This window comes from Equus quagga, chromosome 15 (genome assembly GCF_021613505.1).
Source record: "Equus quagga isolate Etosha38 chromosome 15, UCLA_HA_Equagga_1.0, whole genome shotgun sequence".
NCBI lineage: Eukaryota > Metazoa > Chordata > Mammalia > Perissodactyla > Equidae > Equus > Equus quagga.
The window spans coordinates 84595575-84615417 of record NC_060281.1 but is presented as its reverse complement, the minus strand read 5'-3'; the positions used below and the strand labels follow the sequence as shown (position 1 = coordinate 84615417).

The 19843-nt window shown below is 57.4% G+C and overlaps 1 protein-coding gene across 1 annotated transcript in view; it reads left to right on the top strand.

Moving 5' to 3' along the window:
- The window catches only part of MN1 (MN1 proto-oncogene, transcriptional regulator), a 44188-nt gene extending 25626 nt beyond the window's left edge, over window positions 1-18562 (top strand). The window contains exon 2 of the mRNA XM_046641371.1: window positions 15554-18562. Within this exon, the coding sequence (XP_046497327.1) occupies window positions 15554-15735 (182 nt within the window). The 3' untranslated portion in view covers window positions 15736-18562. The remainder of the gene's footprint in view (window positions 1-15553) is intronic.
- The last annotated feature ends 1281 nt before the right edge of the window (window positions 18563-19843 follow it).

Sequence of the window (19843 nt, the reverse complement as noted above, 5' to 3'; positions counted from 1 at the left end):
GCCTGTAGAGTCCGGATTTCGGTGCCCTCTCGCATGTCCCCGCCCCCAGTTGCTCCCACGTGCCCCCGTCCCACCCCAGCTCTCTCGGAAGGCGGATGGGAGCAAAGCACTTGCCGGTAGCAGCCGAATTAATTTCGTGTAATTATGCCCGATAAAATTAAATATTACTTGCAATTAGTCTTGGGCGATTTCTCTCCTGGGAGGCGGCGAAGCAGTGGGGTGAAGACCGGCCGGGTTGGCGCCCGCTCGGCTGGGTGCTGGGCCTGCTGGCAGTGGGAGTGAGCTGCCCCTGAATGTCCCGTCACCTGGACTCAAACCCGCAACCGGGATTCCTCCCCGAGGCAGAGAGCGCCGGGTTGGGGGAGGGGGGCGGGGCTGGCACACACATCCCCTCTCGCCTTATTTTCTTCCTGAGGAGCCTCAGCAGGTACCTCTGGGCTTGCTCGTTCCAGCAGGTGGCCTGACATGCGTCTTGTCCCACAACTTCTCAGGAAGATCCCAAGAGCTGACCACCAGAAATGGAATCCAGGGTGTCATGTTTCCTCCCCAGGGTTCAAATCCAGCCACAGCACTTCCCAGCTGTGGGGCTTTGGCCAAATCCCCTCCCTTCTCTGAGCCTCAGTTTTTCTCATCTGTAAAATGGGGGTCGTTTTGACCACTCAGTGAGTTCATGCAGGCGTCTGCGAACTTTTCCTGTGAAGGAGCCGATGGTAAATATTTTGGGCTTTGCAGGCCACGACGTCTCGGTCATGTCTCCCCAGCCCTGCCCTCGTCTGCGAAAGCGCCACAGTGCGCACGTGAACGGGCGTGGCTGTGCACCCATAAAAGTTTATTTATGGACGCTGGCGTTTGGATTTCATATCATCTTCATTTGTCGTGAAATACTCTTTTTTTGATTTTTTTTGACTATTAAAATATGTAAAAGAGCAGGCCCGGCCCCATGGCCGAGTGGTTCAAGTTCCACGTGCTCCGCTTCGGCAGCCCGGGTTCGCGGGTTTGACGCGGGTGTGGACCTACTCCACTTGTCAGCCATGCTGTGGCGGCGACCCACATACAAAATAGAGGAAGATGGGCACAGATGTTAGCCCAGGGCCAATCTTCCTCACCAAAAAAAAAAAAGGGAGGGGGGAAGGAAATTCTTAGCTCCCAGCCTGAGAAAAACCCAAAACCCAAAAAATCAGGTGGTGGGCTGGATTTGGCTGGCAGGCTGCAGTCTGCCAACCCTGGACTTAATTCACGGAAAGTGCTTAGCACAGTGCTCAGCCCAGAGATACTGTGCAATGCAGGGATCCAATTACTGTTATTATTTTCTGGACTTGAAATACCTTTGATGGGTGTATTTAAGAGTAAGTTAAAAACAGGTTTGTACCGTGAAGTGCGGGGGATGATAAATATCCTTTTTTACTGTTTATACATTATCTTTACATTTTTATTTTGTTCTTTGATCAAGGCAGGATCTGTTACCCCCATTGTAGGGCGATAGAGGCCCAGAGAGAGAACGTGCCTTGTCCAAGGTCACACAGCCAGGAAAAGGCAGAGGCAGGACCTGAGCCCACGTGGTTCTCTCCCTGGCCCGGGCTCCAGAAGCCAGTTATCGATAACAGATTATGATTGCCACTTAGTGACTGTGACCTTGGGTCTCCAAATTTCCCTCAACTCCTTATCTGGAAACCGGGAATAATAATGCGTACCTTGTAGCTGGTCGTGAGCATGAAGGAAGGTACCGGTGACACCTGAGGCTTGGGGCGGCCACACAGCAGGTGATCGATAAGTTGGCATCGTTGTTCTTATTATTGCTGTTGTTGTCACCGTCCTTCTTAGTCTTCAGGCATTGCATTTCCAGGACTCTGAGCTTTGACTATCCACAGCTTTAACGCGGGAGAGGCGATGGGGAGAGCAAGAGGCAGGAGACGAGAGTTTTGACCCTGGCCTGGCCTGGCCCCATCGCCTGACCTCGGGAGAGCCCCCTTCTTTCACTGGGCCTCAGTTTCTTCCTTTCTCAGATTGGACTAGGTCAGATTTACAGATTCAATGTCAAGTGCTAATCTGGATCGATTAGTTCTGGCTGCCTGGAGCACCGTGTTGAGAAAGACTCTGAGGCTGTGTTTGGGTTCCCTGGGAGGGAGTGCTGCGATCGATGAGTAATGTCTGCTGTGGGCTCAAGAGGAAGTACGTTTTGGTGGGAGTCCCAGGTGGTTGTTAATCCTGGAAAGGTGACCCTGGTGGCTCCTTCTAAAATTTCCCTCGATCTATGGAAGCTTCCCATTTGAAAAGGGCTTGCCTTTTGTAAGAAACCTAGTTGGCACGGGGACCGCCAACAGATTGGGAGAGACGTTTTAGGTTATGATTCTGAGCCAGCGCAGTCCCACAGAACTTTCTGAGCTCATGGAGGCTGTGTCTGCGACGTCCAGTACCGTAGGCGCTATCCACGGACGGTTGTTGAACGCTTGACATGTGGTTCACAAGGAGTGGGTTTTTAAATTTTACTTAATTTTCAATCTAAAATTAAAAAGCCACCTGTGACTCGTGGCTGCCATCCTGGGCAGCCCAGCTCTACATTCGCGGAGCCCCCAAGCTCACAGGGGCCCCGAGACCGTCGACTTGTTACAGCCCAAGCATGCCATGAACTCCAGGTGGGTTGTGGGGTGGGGCCGGGGGGGTGGCGGGGGGCAGGGGAGCCTGTTGCTTAGCAACAGACCCAGGCCAGCGCTGCCTCTGAGCGGCTGGAAACCACCTCGGCAGGAGTGTTGCTCAGGTGGCTGACTGCACAGGAGCCTCTGCACTGCTCGTCCCCCCAGGGGCCTGGTTCCCATGGCTCAGAGCCTGAGGGGGCAAGGCTTGGCCTGGATCAGATGCCCCCATCTGATGGCATGTATGCGGGCTTCTCCTCCCCGCGGGCACCCTGGGAAACAGGCAGGTGCTGCCAGGCACAGAGTGGGCAGGCCAAGAAAGGGTGACGGGGCCCTCAGGAGAATAGGAACCATTTTGCATTCTTTCCTGCCCTCCTTCCCTCACCCTCTGTCCCTCCCTCTCTTTCTGGTGTGGGGCAAAGTAGAAAAGCCTTTGGAAACGGACTTGGTTTCGTCCTGCCTTGGTCGCTCCCTAGCTGTGTGGCGTTGGGCAAGTCACCCCACCTCTCTGAACCTGTTTCTGCATCCTCTAAAAAGGAATAACGTGCACATACAACCAGCCACACAAAAGCCCAATGGCAAACACTGCAAAAAGAAAAAAGAATGAGAGCGCCTCCCTCCGAAGGGAACGGGACGGGCGGATGCGGGATACCCAGAAATTTTTAGGTTGGTGTTGGGAACGTGGTTCCCCTCCCTGGACAAGAAGGAAAAAGAGAGATGGTGTCAGAGCAGTGGGGGGTGACTTAACTGGTTCCCGTGCCTGGCGTCAACTTAAAATGTGCCTCCGAGGTTGTCCCCGTGGGTCCAGGCACGGGGTCCGCAGGCGGGAAGGGGCTGGCGGGGCTGTGGGTTGGGACGGGGCCTCCCCGGTCGTCACCCTTGGGCATTCGCCAGCTGACCTCGCGAGTTTTTCTCTGTGTTAAAGGCCGCGCACCTTGTGGCCTCTTCACAGGCCGCAGGGTCTGAAGTAAACAGGGAGAATCCACCCTCCGGACTAGGAAGGCAGCGTGTGGCCGTGTCGGGGTTCTGGGGAGCAGGTGGGTGTCCTTCCTCCCTTTCTGGAAAGTCTGTGAGAGGGGGGGCCCCTCTCGGCGCATCTGGGGAGGGGCAGTGGGCAAACCTCCTGATGAAGGCTTGTTTCATCGGCTCCCAGGGAGCCTTGGGAAGTTCTTACTGAGGTCGGTCTGAGATTCCGGGTGATAGGGTTTGAATCTTCCTTATTTTGGTGATTTTTGAGGGTTTCTTCTTGCCCCAGGAATTGATGCAGTCAGCACATATTGGTTGAAGGCCTACTGTGTGCCAGGCGCTAGGGCCACAGTGACGAATAGGAGAGACAAGATCCTCGCTTTCATGAAACTCACAGTTGAGGGGCTGTGGCAGAGAATAGGGCAATTATTACAGTATGGTGGGCATCGGAGGCCACCGGGGGGCTCGGAAAGACCCACCTGAAGAAGGAGGGTATGGAAGAGTCACCTAGGTGAGGGGACCACGGTCGTGGTCCAGGAAGAGGGGAGAGCAGGCAGGAGTAGAGTTGCCACCACTTGGTGACAGCGTACCGCAAACTCCATTATCAAACCTTCTGAACGAGGTGGGGACCCAGTGCTAGCTTGGGCAGGCAGGTCGGAATCCTCTGATCTGGTCACACTTCTGCGCCTGACTTGCTCCTCTCTGGCCTCAGTTTCCCCATGTTCAGCACCAGCCGACCCAGTCTTCCTAGGGTCCAGTTCCACCTTCCTCAGAAGACCACAGGGACAAGGGGCCATGGAAAGTGAGGCACTGTGTCTTACTCCTGCTTCTCCATACCTGAGACATAGGCCGAATCCGGAAAATCCTTCCAAGAGGTGGGGTGTGGGTGTTGCAGAATGCGTCGCGTCTGGGGAAAATCTGACAGCAGGAGACTGGGGTCAATCCAGTCACCTACCCCCGACCCTTGTGCCTGCTTTTCCCACACTCCCTGCCTGGAAGGAATGTGCTGCCCCCACTCCCCTCAGAGCCCTACCTTCCCAGGTCAACCCCAGGACACACTCTGGGCATTGCAGGCCCGGTGGGAACATGTGGGCCCAAGCCAGTCCCCTCTCCCGCCCCTAAGATAAGATTAGCCAACACTGCCCATCAATCCACAGTGTGATATGGGATAGGGAATGCCGACCTGGGCGGCGCTTTTGGTCACAGAGTCACAGGCCTGGCAGCTGGGATTCCTGCTGCTTCCAAAGGGTATGGCAGCCCAGAGAGGGCAAGTAATGCACCTGAAGTCACACACCGGGCTTCTGGCAGAGCTGGGCCTCGGTTTCCTGCAGGAGGGAAAGCAAGTTGGGGGTTGTTTGTGGCAGGAACTCCTCCTCCCGTAGAGCCAAGGCTGGACCTGCCAGAACCCGTGGGAGGTGAGAGCTGAGGATGGGCGGGCCAGCCACCGGGCAGCGGGGGGCTTCATTCCCTGTTCTTTTGATGAGAGTGACCAGCCAGCTCCTGGCAAGCCCCGACCGGCTTCTACTGCTCTCCCCCTCCATCTGTCTCCTCCAGGCCAGGCAGATGCCACAGGGTAGTTAAGAAGATACAGGCTCTGGACTCAGAGGCCCGGGTTCGAGTCCCTGCTCTCCCCTTTCTAGCTGTGTGACCTTGGCCCTCGCAGGGCTGTCAGGGCTATAAATGAGATCAGCCAGCACGAAGACCCCGGGCCAGCCCCAGCGTTGATGCTCTGCCCACTGCTGTCCACGCAGCCCCACTTGCCTGGCCCGGCCGGGTGCACCTTGCCCATCATTCTGTCTGTCCCTGAGGCGGGGCCGAGCTGTGACAGGGCCCTCAGGCCATGCAGGAGTGGGTGCTGGGGGCCGCCGTCTCCTCTGGCCTGATGTGCCTGGCTCTGCCGCCGAGCACCCGCCTCTCTCCTCTTTCGTTGCATTGGTGGACACGCTCTGGAACACATTTTTTTATCCCACTCTGCCTCTGTGGCACGAAAACAGCCTGAGACACCAGGTGAACCTATGGGCATGGCTGTGTTCCAATAAAGCTTTATTTACAACATCAGGCGGAGGGCCAGATCGGGCCAGATCGGACCCGTGGGCCAGGGTCTGCCGACTCTGGCAGGTCCTTCATCTGTGAAATGGGGCTAAGAGAACAGAAGCTGCCCTCCGGGGTGATGGTGAGGAATTAGTGAGATTAAAACAATGAACCTGTGATAGGCGTTAACTCTAACTGTTGTCCTTTATTATTAATATTATATAACGTCTTCCTGGCAGCCCCGCCCGGTAGGTGTATGGCCTCATTTCACAGATGGGGAAACTGAGACTCAGAGAGATCGACTGACTTGCCCTCTGCCCTTCTGCTCACCATTGGATGACCTGGGACATGTCTCCGCCCCTCTTTGTGCCTCAGTTTCCCCACTTGTATCCTCAGAGAGGATCCGTTGATATAAATGCACGGGGCACAATGATCACGTCCATCATGTGGAGGAGGGGTGGAGTCCCTCAGCTGAGACGGGGCAGGGCTGGGGTTAGGACCCGAGCTGCGTTTCTCAGGGACCTGGGTTCCAGGCGTCTGACTCAGAAGCTGCCGGGGAGGAATGACCGGCTCATTTCTCCCAGAGCTCTCTCAGAGTACCGTTCCCACGGGGGTGGGATAGGATCCCCCCACTGGCTTAGAGTTGGGGAGCACAAAGGACTGTGTCCCCGACGAGGGACAACATAAGTCAGGCGTCCCATGCCAAGGCCAGAATGGCTAAGGGGCAAGCCTCTTATTATTTGGACAGATTCCCGATGCCCCTCCCCTGCTCTAAAGCCTTCCTTGGCTCCCCTTTGCTGGCAGGAGCAAAGCCAGACTCCCTCCTGGGGCCTCCATGACTGACTCCATTCGAGCTCTGCAGCCTCCCCGTCCTCCGTGTCCCCTAAGCCCCAAATCAGGGCCCTGCGCTGGCCTCTTGTTCTCCTGAAACAGTCGCTCCAGTGTTTGGAGCCCCTCCGGCCTCTCCTGCTCCAAAGTTTCCCACTCGTCCTTCAGCCCCCAGTGCGTCCTCTCCTTCGAAGTCTCTTCCCGGATCCCCTCCTGGGCCCTGGCGCCCACGGCACAGGCAGCCTTTTGCCCTGATGGCAGTTGCGCTGTCCTGCAGGTGTGCGTTTACCAGGACGTCCCTCCACCGGGCGGGCGGCGAGCTCTGTGTGTGGGTCACTCTCCAAGCCCAGCGCCCGGCGCGTAGCTGGGAGCGCACGGCGGGTTGTGATGCCCACTGCCACGCCGTGTGTGTGTGTCTTGAGGGCTCCCTCTCAGAGGCTGCCCCGGGCCCAGGTGGGCGGAAATGATGGTGGGTACCGGGCATTGAGCATCACCTGGGGACCAGGCCTTTCATCCCTCTCTGCAAGGCAGGAAGGACTGAACTCGTTTTCCGGGTGAGGAAATGGTGACTCAGGGAGTCACAGCAGCTGATCCAGGGTCACACATCCCGGCAGTGGCAGGGTTGACATTTGAACCCAAACCTCTGTCTCCAGTGTCCCATGACCGAACTGCCTGTGGGAAGGGAAGAGAACAGAGAGTGGGAAGAGGGCTGCGCTGGAGACAGAGCTGGAGAGAATCTCACATTCTATCCTCACACAGGCACTAGCAGAAGCAGCTACTGTTTCTTGGGGCGTCCTTGCTGCCTGGCAGTGTGCTGAGGCTTGGCTGGCGTTGTCACTGGGCCCTCCCCGTGGCCCCATAAGAATAATACCCTCTCCATCCCCGTTTCATGGATGAGAAAACTGATTCTCAGAGGCGTTAACGTCCCCAGCGCTCCGGACTCGCACCACAGTGCTCTCCCTGCACGAGCACCCTCGCTGCACCACGTGGACATAGTCAGAAGGAAGGTGCGGGCCCAGGGTTCGGCCCCCAGCCCCCCAGCCTGTCATGTCTCGGTGGCACACAGGCCAGGAGTGGCCTGGGGGGTGTGCAGGGCTGCATCTGTCACAGGTCACTGGCTGCATGGCTGGAGGATCCAGGAGAAGGGTACCAATCAGAGGCGCTCAGGCCCTGTCCATCCTGTGGGCTCTGGCCCTCAGATGCCACGCCGGCCCCTCCTCCAGGGCCCGCCCCCAGCTCCCGGGGGCCTGTTGCCAGCGATGCCCTCCCCGCTCCGCCTCAGTGCAGCCCTCAGCCAGTTCTCAATCTGAATGGCAGCTGCCCTCAGCCAAGTCAGCTCCAATTAATTTCCGGAGGCTTCCAGGGGCCCGGCCGAGCCTCTCTCAGGCTGAGCTGCCCCGGCGGCTGGGCGAGGCCCCTCCTTCCCCCACCGTGGGGCCTCACAGGGCCCCTCCCATCATTGGTGGGGGGCCTCCCTGGCTCTCAGAGCCCCAGGGGATGGCCTGTGCTGCCCCCCATCTGATGGGGCTCAGGGAAGACTCTCTGGCAGCATCCAGAGAGAAAGCGTCGAAAGGGGGCTTTGGCCTTTGTCCTTGGCTGCTCTGTCACCTCTGGTCTCTCTCCCTCTGTGAGCCTCAGGGCCCTTTCCCAAAAAGTGAGAGTGTGGATCTGAGAGAGGGAGGAGGATGGGGGGGGGGCTGGAGGAGAATGCGAGGGGGGTGGGAGCTAGAGGGAGATGGGAGGAGAGAAGGAGGGAGAGGTGGTACCTGCCCCTGTGGCTGGGACATTGTACTTTTTCACGTGACTTTGATGAAACCGCACACTTTGGCATCAGACAGACCTGGGAGCGACCCTGGCTCTGCCGCTGGCCGGTGTGTGACTGTGGGCCAGTGACGTCCCCTCTCTGAGCCTCAGTTTCCTCCCCTGTCAAGTGGGCTGGAGTGTCAGGCTCTCTTCCTTGGGTGTTGGGGTGATGCGATGAGATCGGCCGAGGCCCGGCCTGTAGGGAACCTGAGGTCAGTGTCTTCGTGTCCCTCGCCTTGGGAGGGCTCCTGCCCCAGCCTCCTGCCTACATGGAATGTAAAATCTGTTTTCCCCAAAGGGATAGAAAGAATCAGGGGGGTTGTGCCTCCACCCACTACCATTCATTTTAGAGGGGACCAAATAGGCCCAGAGAGGGGGAGTGACTTGCCCAAGGTCACACAGCCAGCAGGTGAAGAGCTGGGATGAGAAAGCGAGTCATTGATTAAAATATTTACCAAATCCTATTGGGTGCCTGCTGTGCACCAGGGACCACAGAGACAGCTGGTAGCCACATGGGCGTCTCCCCCAGGGTCTCCAGGCTCCTGTGATCTTTACCGGTGGGACTGTTACCCTCTTCTACAGATGGGGAAACTGAGGCTCAGCAAGTTGAGCTTGCCCAAGGTCATGGAGCTGGCAATGGGCAGAGTTGAGGTTCAGTCAGAGATGGGGTTTGAATCTGCGCTTCTGAGCCCAGAGTTGGGCCCCCCAAAGCTGCCGAGCGTGGGGAGGGCGCCAAGTGGGGTTTGGGTTTTCTGTCTTCCTGCTTGGCTGGTGGCGGTGTAGACCCTCTTTGTGCTGCCTGACATCTGGCTTAGATTTGCTGTTCCTGCCCCTGAGCCCAGAGCCGGTGAGGCCCCGGGACCCCCTCTCCCTCCCTGGAGAAGGGGATACGGGCCCAGGGGCTGGACATGGAGGCAGCCGAGGTGGGGTCCTCCTCGGGGTTGTGGGGCTCTGCAGAGGATCCCAGCTGGGGTTCGGGGGCCAATTCCACGGGGTGGGGTCCCCCACAGCCCCAGCGGGGCACTCTTGGAGACGGGCCCTCGTGCTGCATTAAAAGCACTGCCTCTGGGCCAGACTCTTCTCTCCCAGGACTCCCATCCGCTCTGACAGCTGCTGGCCACGGCCCGAGCCCTGCCACCCGCCAGGCACGATGGACCTGGTGTAGCTGGCAAGGAGCTGGGCCCCGTGCTCATCCCATGTCGTGGAGAAGGAAGCTGAGGCTCAGAGAGGGAAAGCGACTTGCCCAAGGTCAGCCTGCTGGGAAAAGTGCTAGGAACCTCCATGCAGACCTTGGTCACCTGACTCCAGAGTCCCTCCATGATGTCTTCCATCGTTGGCGCCTTTGGCCAGGGGGCCTGAACTCAGGCTCCCGCCTGCAGGACGAGTGTGTCACTGCTTCCCTGCAGCCCGCTGGGCGGGAGCTGGTGGTGTCATTACCATTATGGGAGCTGGGGGCGGGTGTGCCATCTGCGAGGGAAGGGGGTCACATCCCTCAGAGGAATGGCGATGGAGAACCATTGCCGCGGGGCCGACAGCCGGGTAGGGTGGCCGGAGTCAGCAGGGGTGAGGAGGGGAGGGTGTTCGAGGCGGAAGAAACCTCAGGAGAGGAGGCATGGAGGTGGGAAGGATCAAGGCTTCGTCGAGGGACTGGATAGCTGGGGTACTGAGAGACGAGGCTGCGGGCCCAAGAGGGGAGCAGGCCAGGTCATGCGAAGCTGGGGACTTTACAGGGGCACTGGGGAGCCATGGAAGGTTGAAGCAGGAGAGGGGCCTGCTCTGGCTGGTGCTTCAGGAAACTCATCCGGCTCATAGGGGAAAAAGGGCTTGGGGGCCAGTGGGCAATCAGAGAGAGCAGCAGGGCGGCTGGTGCAGGCAGGGGACACTGGGACCTGAGCACAGTGGGGCCAATGGGGCAGGGCAGAAGTGAGTGGGCTTTCCAGGCAGCCTCTTCCCGCCCCGGCACTGGACCCTGGGGCGTGGAGAGGAGTGAACAGCGACATTCAATGCCCGGCCTTTCTCAGAGATGGGGAACAGGAGCTGGGGCATCTGGGGGGCCATGGATGTGTCTGGGTCCCTGAAGGACTGCAGGGCTGCTGGACAGAGGCACCAGGAGGAGGGGGCCCCGTCCTGTGGCTCCCAGGCCCAGCGGCCCAGCCCCTCAGCTGAGCAGCAGTCTCGCAGTCACCAGCATCTCCCCCTGCCAGGTCCCAGCAAAGGAAAACCCCAAATTCATTTCCCTCTGCCGGCATCCGCGAGGGTGAGCGGGCGAGTCATTCGCTATTGTGTCCTGGGTCCCACACGGCTCCTTACATAAGCGTCCAGTTAAAAATACGGTCAGAATTCTAATTCGCCAGCTCTGTCTGGGATGGCACCGGGGGGCCCCCCACCAGCCTCTGTGGGCAAGGGGTGGTACCCAGGAGACCAAGAAACCACCCTGCGGCAGGCGGCTGGCGCAGGGCAGTGCTAGCTCTGGCTGCCTCTGAGGCCCAGGGCTGTGACAGCTCAGTAAGTGTGATCGTCCTAAGAACAGCTAACCGTTTGTGAAGCTCCTCCCGAGCGGGAGACTTCACCTGGGATCTGCTTAGTCCTCCTAGCAGCCTGCAAGGGGGTTCCCGTTTTACACCCCAGGCGAACACCCAGTCCAGGCCACACTCTGGATGAGCACCCAGGAGCCCTTGATCTGGGCGCTAGTTGGAGCCCACCCTGGACCCCCAGGCCTCCCCCGCCATACCCGGCCCTTCCCTCTGGTGGGCGGGAACCTTTCGAGGGTTGAGGACAGCACTTCCGCTGCGCCCCCCACCCAGCTCACCTCGCCTGAGCATGTGGCTCACGAGGACTGGAACCCGTCCTGGGGCTCTTGCGGGCAGAGCAGGTGGGGACAAGGCCTGTTTTGCTCACTTTACAAGAGAAAGAAAGGAAACTCTGCCCCCTGCGTAGGCGGCATCTGCAGAAGTGAAATTAACAACGCGATGTCCCCAGGTAAACAAAGGCGCGTCTTTTCCCTTCTCCTTTCACCCCCGTCGTGGCCGGCAGAAGGGTCACTCCGCCGTCCTCGTTCGCAGTCCAGCCAGCATCCCGGCCCAGCAGCGCAGGGCAGTCCTAGTGTTGGCGGGAGCACGTGGATCATGTCACTGGATCCCCGTAACTGCCTCCATGGCGGCCAGCCCTCTTATTTCCCCCATTTTCCAGGACTGAGGTTCTGAGAGCTGAAGGGATGTGCGCAAAAGTCCGCTGCTCCACAAACGGTGGGCGCCGTCCTGGTGGATCCTGTAAGAGAAACGGAATCACATTCCTCATTCTCGCAGCCGCTTTTGTGGTACCGGCTCGGGGTCCTCTCGTGCCTTCGTGGAATTTCCTGTCCCCGTGGCGGACTGAGACGCCCAGAAGACCAAATTGGAAGCGAGTCTCGCGTGCGCGCGCGGCGGGGTGCGCCGGCTGCGGCGGGTACCTGGATGGAGTGACACGGAGCGGGAGCCAGGAATGACCGAGTGAAGACAGTGGGTGCGGGGAGAGCGGGCGTCCCAGCTCCGGGCCCTGTGCGCCCCCTCCGCGTGGGCACTGAGATGGTCCGTTCTGGCCAGCAGGCGGATGTCTTTACGAGCAGCCCCGAAGTCCTTCCTTGCTGGGCGGGCGGGCCATCTGGTCCCCGTGAGCCAGCAGCCCGCCTCCTCGGCCCCTGTGCCACCTGCACGGGATGAGGCACACGCGGCCTTACACGTTTTGCGTTGATGACACCTCTGCCTCAGGGACTGAGCCCCCACATGCACGGTGTCGTCAGCTCTTTCTCTTGGATGGTCTCCCCAGGCTGCTCTGAGCCTGCCCACGAGGCATCTCCATCCCCAAGTTACAAATGGGGAAACTGAGTCTCTGCTTCTGGCGGCCAGCTGCCTGGGTATGGGGAATCTGGGGTTCCACCTCCGCTCGTCCCTCTGGGAATCCTGGGCCAAAAGGAGAGGGCTGGTCCCAAAGCTGGTGACCAGGCCCTGGGTGACCCCTGAGCAGCAACCTGCCCCTTGGGACCTCAGTCTTCCCATCTGTCAAATAGGCACGAGGGTCACGTTGCAGTCGGCGCGTGGGCCCCGACTGTGCTGTGATGGGCAGACCAGACCTGCCCCACCCCCATGCAGCCACACGATAGGGTCCCCTCCCCCACACAGCCACAGCCTGACGGCAGAGGCCGACAGCTAGCAAGTGGAAAGCATGACAACACCCATCCATTCCGCAGTGTCTGCCAGTGCCGGGCGCTGAGTAACTCCGGGGTCACCCCCAACCCTGGGAGCTGGCGAGGGGGTGGTTTTATCTCTGGCCCCCGCATGCCTACACCCACTAGCCGAGGATCTGGGGACGAGGGCCTCTCCCAAGCCGGGCAAGCTCTGACTTGAGGCGGCTTCCGTGGGACTAATTTATGGCAGCCACTCGGCAGCCCGGGGGAGCCACGGTCGGAGGGCGTGTTGGGTCCCCCCAGCTGGAATGAATCCGGCGGGAGGATGCGTTTGGTCATGCTTGGGTTGTCAAGAACTGAAGAATAATATTCTCTCTTCCAAATACTCCCTGTGGATACCAGACTCTCTTGCTCGTCCCAGGCAGAGGCTGGGGACTCCTGCCCTGTGCTCTGTGATGTGGGGCCAGCCCCTCACCCTCTCTGAGCCCCAGGTGCCCCCTCTAAAGTGGGGATAAGGGTGCCCCAGCCGCAGGGCTTGGATAACACACAGCAGTGTTCAGCTGTGCGCCTGGCACACCCTCATTAATTCCACCCCAAGTAGGAAGGGTGGCTGTGTCTGGATTGGCACATGGCCGTAACTTGGAAATGCAGCATCTTTAGGAAATTTGGCTATTTGGGCCAGTCTGGAGCCCTCACTCAGCAAACCCAGCTGCTAGCAGGGTCCCCAAGCTTCCTCCATCCCAGCGTGTAACCCAGGGCACTCCGACTCCCCTTTGCCTTCCTGCTGCGGCAGCCACGGAGCTGGGGAGCCGGGCGTCTGGAGCTCGGCCTGGGTGTGTCCTTCTTCAGCTGTTCAAACTTGGGCAGGGGGCCTCGGTTTCCTCTCTGTGAAATGGGTGCAAGCATTGCTTTGTCAGCTCCTTGAGAGAATGTGTGTAAAGTGAGATAAGGAGCCCCTTCCAGAATCCGTCTGTCTCCCTCTCTCTCTCCGACAGATGCTACTCCCCGAGTCTGGATCTTGCAATGCTTGGAACAGAATTCCTTTTGGGGGTATGAAGCAGTGGGGTGTCGCTGGGAGCAAGGCAAGCGTGGGCTCCAGAGCAGAGGCATGGGGACTGTGCCTCAGCCTTGCTAGAATCCAGGGACTGCCGCGTGTTGGGGGAACCTGCATCTGGTGCCTCTAGCGTCCTGGGGACATTCTCCCCAGGGAGCCCCGGGTGTGCCGTTTGCAGCTTCCCGGCTCCACCACTGGCAGCCAGCTTTGAAACCTCGAACTCAGAACCTCAGCTTCCCCTTCTGTGAAACAGGGCAGAGACTCCAGTTTCGTGGGCAGGAATGTGCCCATCTGACCAGTTCCAAGGAGAGGACAAGGCTTGGGGGCTCCTAGATGGCTGCAAGGACCCCTCATGTCCTGCCCTCCCCAGATAACCAATGATGGTCCTGGAGCCCTGTCTGGGGATCGCTCTATACACCATTACAAGGCCCCTGAGGAAGATGACGTCCCCACACTTCACCAATGAGGAACTGAAACTCAGAGAGGGAGAGTGGCAGACCCCTGGCCACACAGTAGTGGGGCTGGGATTCGAGCCCCAGTCTGTGACTCTGAAGTGCCTGTGCTGTGACACTGTCTCCTGGCCTCAGCGTCAGCTCCAGGACGAGGGTGAAGACAGTGTCTGCCTTGTTTCCTGCTGGATCCGCAGGGCTGGCGCCCCACCTGGCACGTCACAGGGACTCCAGAGTGGGGCTTATTAATGGAATGAATGGGGGAAGGGGCAAAGGAGAGAATATTCGTCCCCAGCTCCTCCCAGCATGCAGGTCCCAAAGCTGGGTGTCTCTGGGGCTCCAGGCTGGGGACCCCAAACCCAGTTAGGCATGGCCTGGCCTCGGCTGCCTGGACCCATCCTTCTGGGAGGGTTTTCTTTGCAGGCCGTGGCTCAGCTCCCCGGGGAGGCCTCCCCCCTTAATCCCAGAGGGCGGGCCGGGCCGGGTGACTCCTGCCTGGCACAGGGCCCTGGCTGGGCCTGCACAGTGTGCTGAGAAGGGCGGGCCGGTCACAGAGTTCAGTATCTGGGTGTGCTCCCTCAGCCAGAACTGGGCCCCCACCCCCAACTTCAGCTTTTCTCACTTCTCCTGAATCAGAAATTTACCACCAGCCCATCTTCAAACCCAGCTCTTCCCCTTCCTGGCTGTGTGGTCTTAGCCAGATCACCTCTCCTCTCTGAGAGTCAGGCTCTAGAGAAGAGAAATAATGAGAATATTCATCCACATATAGAAGGTCTCAGAACAGGACCAGTGATCACTGGCAGCTGTAAATTAGAAGTCCTCCGAAATGACTGCTTCATTCTTTCCCTGCCTCAGTTCTTGCTCTCTTGTAGTCTAATTCATACTAAGGTGTGAATGGTTGTCAAACTGCCTTTCCCCTTGAGCTTGTCCAACCAGACATCACTGTGATCTGTGGATTTTCTGGTACTTTATGATGAAGTGGGAAGGAAATTGACAGGATTTTCCTTGAGGGTGTCGGGGAGGAATAGACTCCCTCACCCCATCACCCAGAGTCCCTTCATGCAGAGCTGGGGATTGGCAAAGGGCACTGGTCTTGTTGGCGAGTCCAGGCTCTTAGTCTTTACTGCTCTGGGCAGTTTGGCACTGTTTAAGGAAGGTCCCAGCACATAGTAGGCCCTTAGCATATGTCTGTCTGGAGGATGACAAGAGAATGGGCTGTGCTCTGGACCTGGACAATCCTCTTCTCCACCTTTTTGCTGCATCTGGTGAACTCCTACACATCCTTCAATGCCCAGTTTAGATGCCTCTCCTCCAGGAAGCCTTCCCAACTTCCTTCAGGTCCAGTTAATCTTTTGGGAACTCCAGTCCATCAGAGGTGGGCAGACCCTGAGTTTATCCTGCCCAACACTCCTATTTCCTAAGGGGAAAAAAACTGAGACCCAGCAGGGGGACTTCCCTTGGCTGCGGCTCACAGCCAAGTCAGAGGCAACAGCTGGGGGATTCGAACCAAACCAAAGATACTCTAGATCTTGAGGCGTGGAAAGAGGGCGCCGACCCTTTGCTCCCCTCCATGAGGGCCTCCCGCAGAACCTAGGGTGCCGCTAACATCCTCTTCCTTCTTTCTCCGCAGCCCACGACCTCCCCACGAACAAGGCCTCGGCAGCCCAGCCCGGCAGCCATCTGCAGTGCCTGGCCGTCCACTGCACAGACGACGTGGGCGACGCCAAGGCCCGCGCCTCCGTGCCCACCTGGCGGTCCCTGCACTCCGACATCTCCAACAGATTTGGGACATTCGTGGCCGCCCTAACTTGAATCCACAAGAAATGCCCTCTCACCCCAAGGCCCTTCCCTCCCCCCTCTCTCTCCCCTCCCCCTGACCCCTGACCCCCCTTCCCCCCACCCCCCCTCGTTAATTTGAAAGGGCCACTATTGCTGGATGATTTTTTTTTCTAGGTTGGTACCTGCTTAGTGGCATATGGACCGGAAAGGGTTAATTTAAAGGGAAAAAAAAAAAAACCTCAAAAAATTTTTTTAAAAAGAAACTCGTCTGCCACGGTATGTTACCAGTGTTAACCCTTCTGCCGTTAGCAAACTTTTGCTTAAGCCTTTTTCCTGCTAGATAATTCCCCATTTTTCGGTAATCTTGGCATACGTTTTCTAGATGACCTCTTTCCTTGTTTAATTTCCATGCTGCTGTGTGTCCAAGCATCGTTATTTCAAAGAATTGCTTTCCTTTTTTATTCTCTTTTATTCTTGTTCCTTTTCTGCCTTCCTCCCCCCACACCGCCTTTTTTTTTTTTTTCCCCCTTCTCCCTTTTGCTTTGTTCACTGCTTATTAAAATGGAAATCCTGGAGCATAGTAGTTCTGGAATATTGCCGGGTGAAAGTCGGATTGTCATCACAATATTATATACTGACACCCAACTGTCATCAGTCAGGCAGAAGCCAAACAATTAATGCCCCCCTTAGGTATTCTGCCTGGGGTTTTGTTTTGTCTGTTCCCTAAGAAAATAGAGATATATGTTTGCGTTCCTACAAACACACACTCAGCCTTCAGCTCCGTTCTCTCTCCTGCTGGAAGCTGCCGCCTCGGCAGTGGAGGTGATGACGTGTCCAGCCCGCTCTGTGGGAAGGAGTCGGAATGTTCGACGCTGGGGTTTTCTCTCCTTTTCTGGGCCTCCGCACAAACGCCCGAGCTCTGCATTTTCACACTGTGCTAAGCAGTCCTCTGCCTCGGCGGGGGGTGGAGGCCGTCCAGCTTGCTGTGTCTCTGGGGACTCCAGGCGCCGGCCCCTCTGCAGCCAGGCCACCTGGGTCTTGGGTGCTGGCCTTAGGGAGGATCGATTCTTAGCCCTTGACCTTTCTAGACAGCTGTTCCCAGCCAGGCCTCCCCGGGGACGAAGGAGGGGGCTGCGTCCAACTCCCCCACTGCTTCCGTTTGGTCCCCATTCTCCATCTATTTTCCCGCCTCCAGCCTGGGCCGCCCCCCATCCCTGGGAGGGACAGGGCGTTCGCCAGCCCTGTCCGAGGGGTTCTGTCACAGAGGAGCCTCCGGGTCCAGCCTCCCGAGCCCCCCTGCTCCCAGCCTGGTGTATTTCTTTGTAGGGGTTCGCAGACTCTCAAGGGCTGGGGGAGGAAGAGAATAGAACTAATGGCTTTGATTCCTGGGCCTTTGTTTTTCTCCGGAATTTTTTTCCCCTTTTCATTACATCTCACCCTCTTGCAAAACTAGAGAGCGGCGTCTTGCGGAGGAACAAGTTCTCCTCTGAGCAGAGAGGAGGGGCGGCCGGGTGAGCAGGGCAGCGGAGAGCAGGGCTCCCGGACCCAGCCTCTTATGGGTCCTCCCAGGGTGGCTGTCACTGGACACCCAGGGCTGGCAGCGGTGGGCACCTCTGGGTGCTGGTGATGGCTGCAGAGGGCTTGCGTGACTCGTGGGGTTGTTGGGGGGCACCTAGCTTGCAGGGTGGGCCAGGCAAGAAGGGACTCACGTCACTTCACCCAAATCGGGAACGTTTCAATTTTATTTGTTTTTGCGAAAGAGCACGTCTTACCAAATGTTCCATTTTGAGCCTCGCACTCTCTCCCCCAACCCCAGGTCTCCAGAGTTTGCAGACCCGGCGTTTTTTTTTTTTTTTTTTTTAGCAAGCGACCTGAAGATTTGGGGGCTCACCCTACAACACCCACCTTGTTTATTTCAAAGAACTTTTCAGCAAATGGAGAAGAGCGTCCAGAAAAATCTCGCTCCTTCCCCTCCGTCCTCTTCTTTCCTTCGGCCAGTCCTTGCGGCTCGGGTCCCGGTCTGGATGGTCCCAGGTTCTTGCCCGGGCCGCCTGACCGGGACCCCGGCCCGCAGAGGGCAGGCAGAAGCAGCTGGTGGGAATTTATCAGCCAGGAGGTGCGAGCTGACTCACTTCCTGTGTTCTGCCACCAGAGGAAAGAAAAGGAGAGAAAATTTCCCCCGGCCACCGGCTGCAGAACCCCGTGCCCCTCTGATTCCGCCGTGTACAGCTGTTTGAGAGCTTCCTCCTTTGATTTTGGAAAGAGGAATAATTTCTCCTTAATTGCTTAAGGCTGGGGAGCCGAGCGTCTCGACTTGCGTGTTTGACTTTTCCCCCGCGTCGAGTCCGTCAGCGCTTGGCCATCAGCTCGCGGTCCCAGCAACTCGGAAACCCCTGCGGTTTGAAAGTTTCTCGCTCCCCACGACCCCAGAGTGGAGCAGCTTTTCAAATAGCCTTAAGCAAAAGGATGTGATTTCATGAAATCGGGTTGAATGGAAAGAATAAAAGCGAAGGACAAACACAGCCACCCCACGAGACTCCCAGCGCCGGTAATCGGTACTACATAGCAAACTCTTCGGGAAAGGAAATGAAAATGTTCTTGCACATGTAAAATAGGAAAACTTAACTCTGCTGTGTGTTAGGCAATCCTGTAATCTTTTTTGACTCTTAAAAGAAATTCATTTCTGAAATGCTAGGTTGGAAGACTGTGACAATAGCTCATGAAATTGAGTGTTATTTTTTTCTTTCTTTTTTAAAAAAAAAATATGTAAAGTGCAGTCTTCTGTATTCATACATATTGTATATACCTGTATATGTTTTCCTGAGCAGCTAAATAACAATAAATATGACGTTAATGGTGATGGCGGTCCATTTGTGGGCGGGGCTTTCTTTTTCCCCACCCCCTTCCCCTTTTTCCATAGGCCTCTTGAAATTCCCCCAGGGGGATGGAGGGCCGGTCTGGACGCTGTGGGGCGTGTGTGTGTGTGTGTGTGTGTGTGTGTGTGCACGTTTGCGCGTGTGCATGCGTGCGGGGATGCTGTTCTGAGTTGGGGCATCTCAGATCTTCTCTGATAGCCGCTATGGATGTTTGGGCTGGATCCGTCTTCGTGGTGGGGGCTGTGCTGTCCACTGTCTGTCTGGCAGCTTCTCTGGCCTCTAGATGCCCATAGGACCCCCTCTCCCCCTCCTTTGTGACAATCAAAAATGTCTCCCAATGTTGCCCAGTGTCCCCTGCGGGGCATGACCGCCCGGGGCTGAGAGCCACTGGTATCTGGTTAGTGCCGGAGGGCGGGGGCAAGGGGAGACCCCCAGGGGGCCGTGCTGTGTCATGGTTACTCTCTTGGGCCCCGCTAAGCTCTGTGACCTCCCGCTAGTTACACAGCTTCTCGGCTCCCCCTCGTCATCCATGCCAGGGGTCTCACTTGAGGAGTTGTTACGGGAGACTGTGTGTGTCCCCGCAGGAGGGCTCCGGATGTGTGACCTGTTAACGTGGCGCCATTGTTGGCGCGTGGCACAGCTGGCAGTGCTTTGGGTTCTGGCTGTCCTGGGTTGGATGCCACGTCCTCCGCTTGCAGCCGTGGGCCGCGGGCAAATGGTTTAACCCCCGTCTCCATTTTCTTGTCTCTAAAATGGAGCGAATAACGTCCTGCTTGAAGGTGACTGTGAGCGCCACCCTGTTCCAGGCCCTGCAAGTGCTCTGGCTGTCCTGTGGGCCGCTCTCTGGGTGGCAGCTTCACGCTGGCACCTGCAGCTTCAGGCTTGAGGTCATTGAAGAAGCTTAGTCTGCAAAGGGGGGAATAAGGGGCAGAGATAGATAAATTGACAAAGTGAGGGGAATATGCCCAATAACCCATGGCAGTGCAAGAAATGAGTGTCACCCTGAGAGATTCATGAACCCCATGTCCGTCATGTCCAGGTGGGGTTTTGAAGGATGAATAGGAGTTCATCCTCTTCATCCCAGCATATAAATTGACCCTAGTTTGGCAGAAATTTAGTTGCATTTTTTTCCTTCAGCTTTTAAATTTTTCTTTATATATGGGGCATATTTGTCAGAATATAAAGTTTTAAGGATGCGGTCTCTATATTCGTTTTAATTTGGAGGAGCTTAAAAATCTCTTTAACCTTTAGAGGTCTCCAGCCCA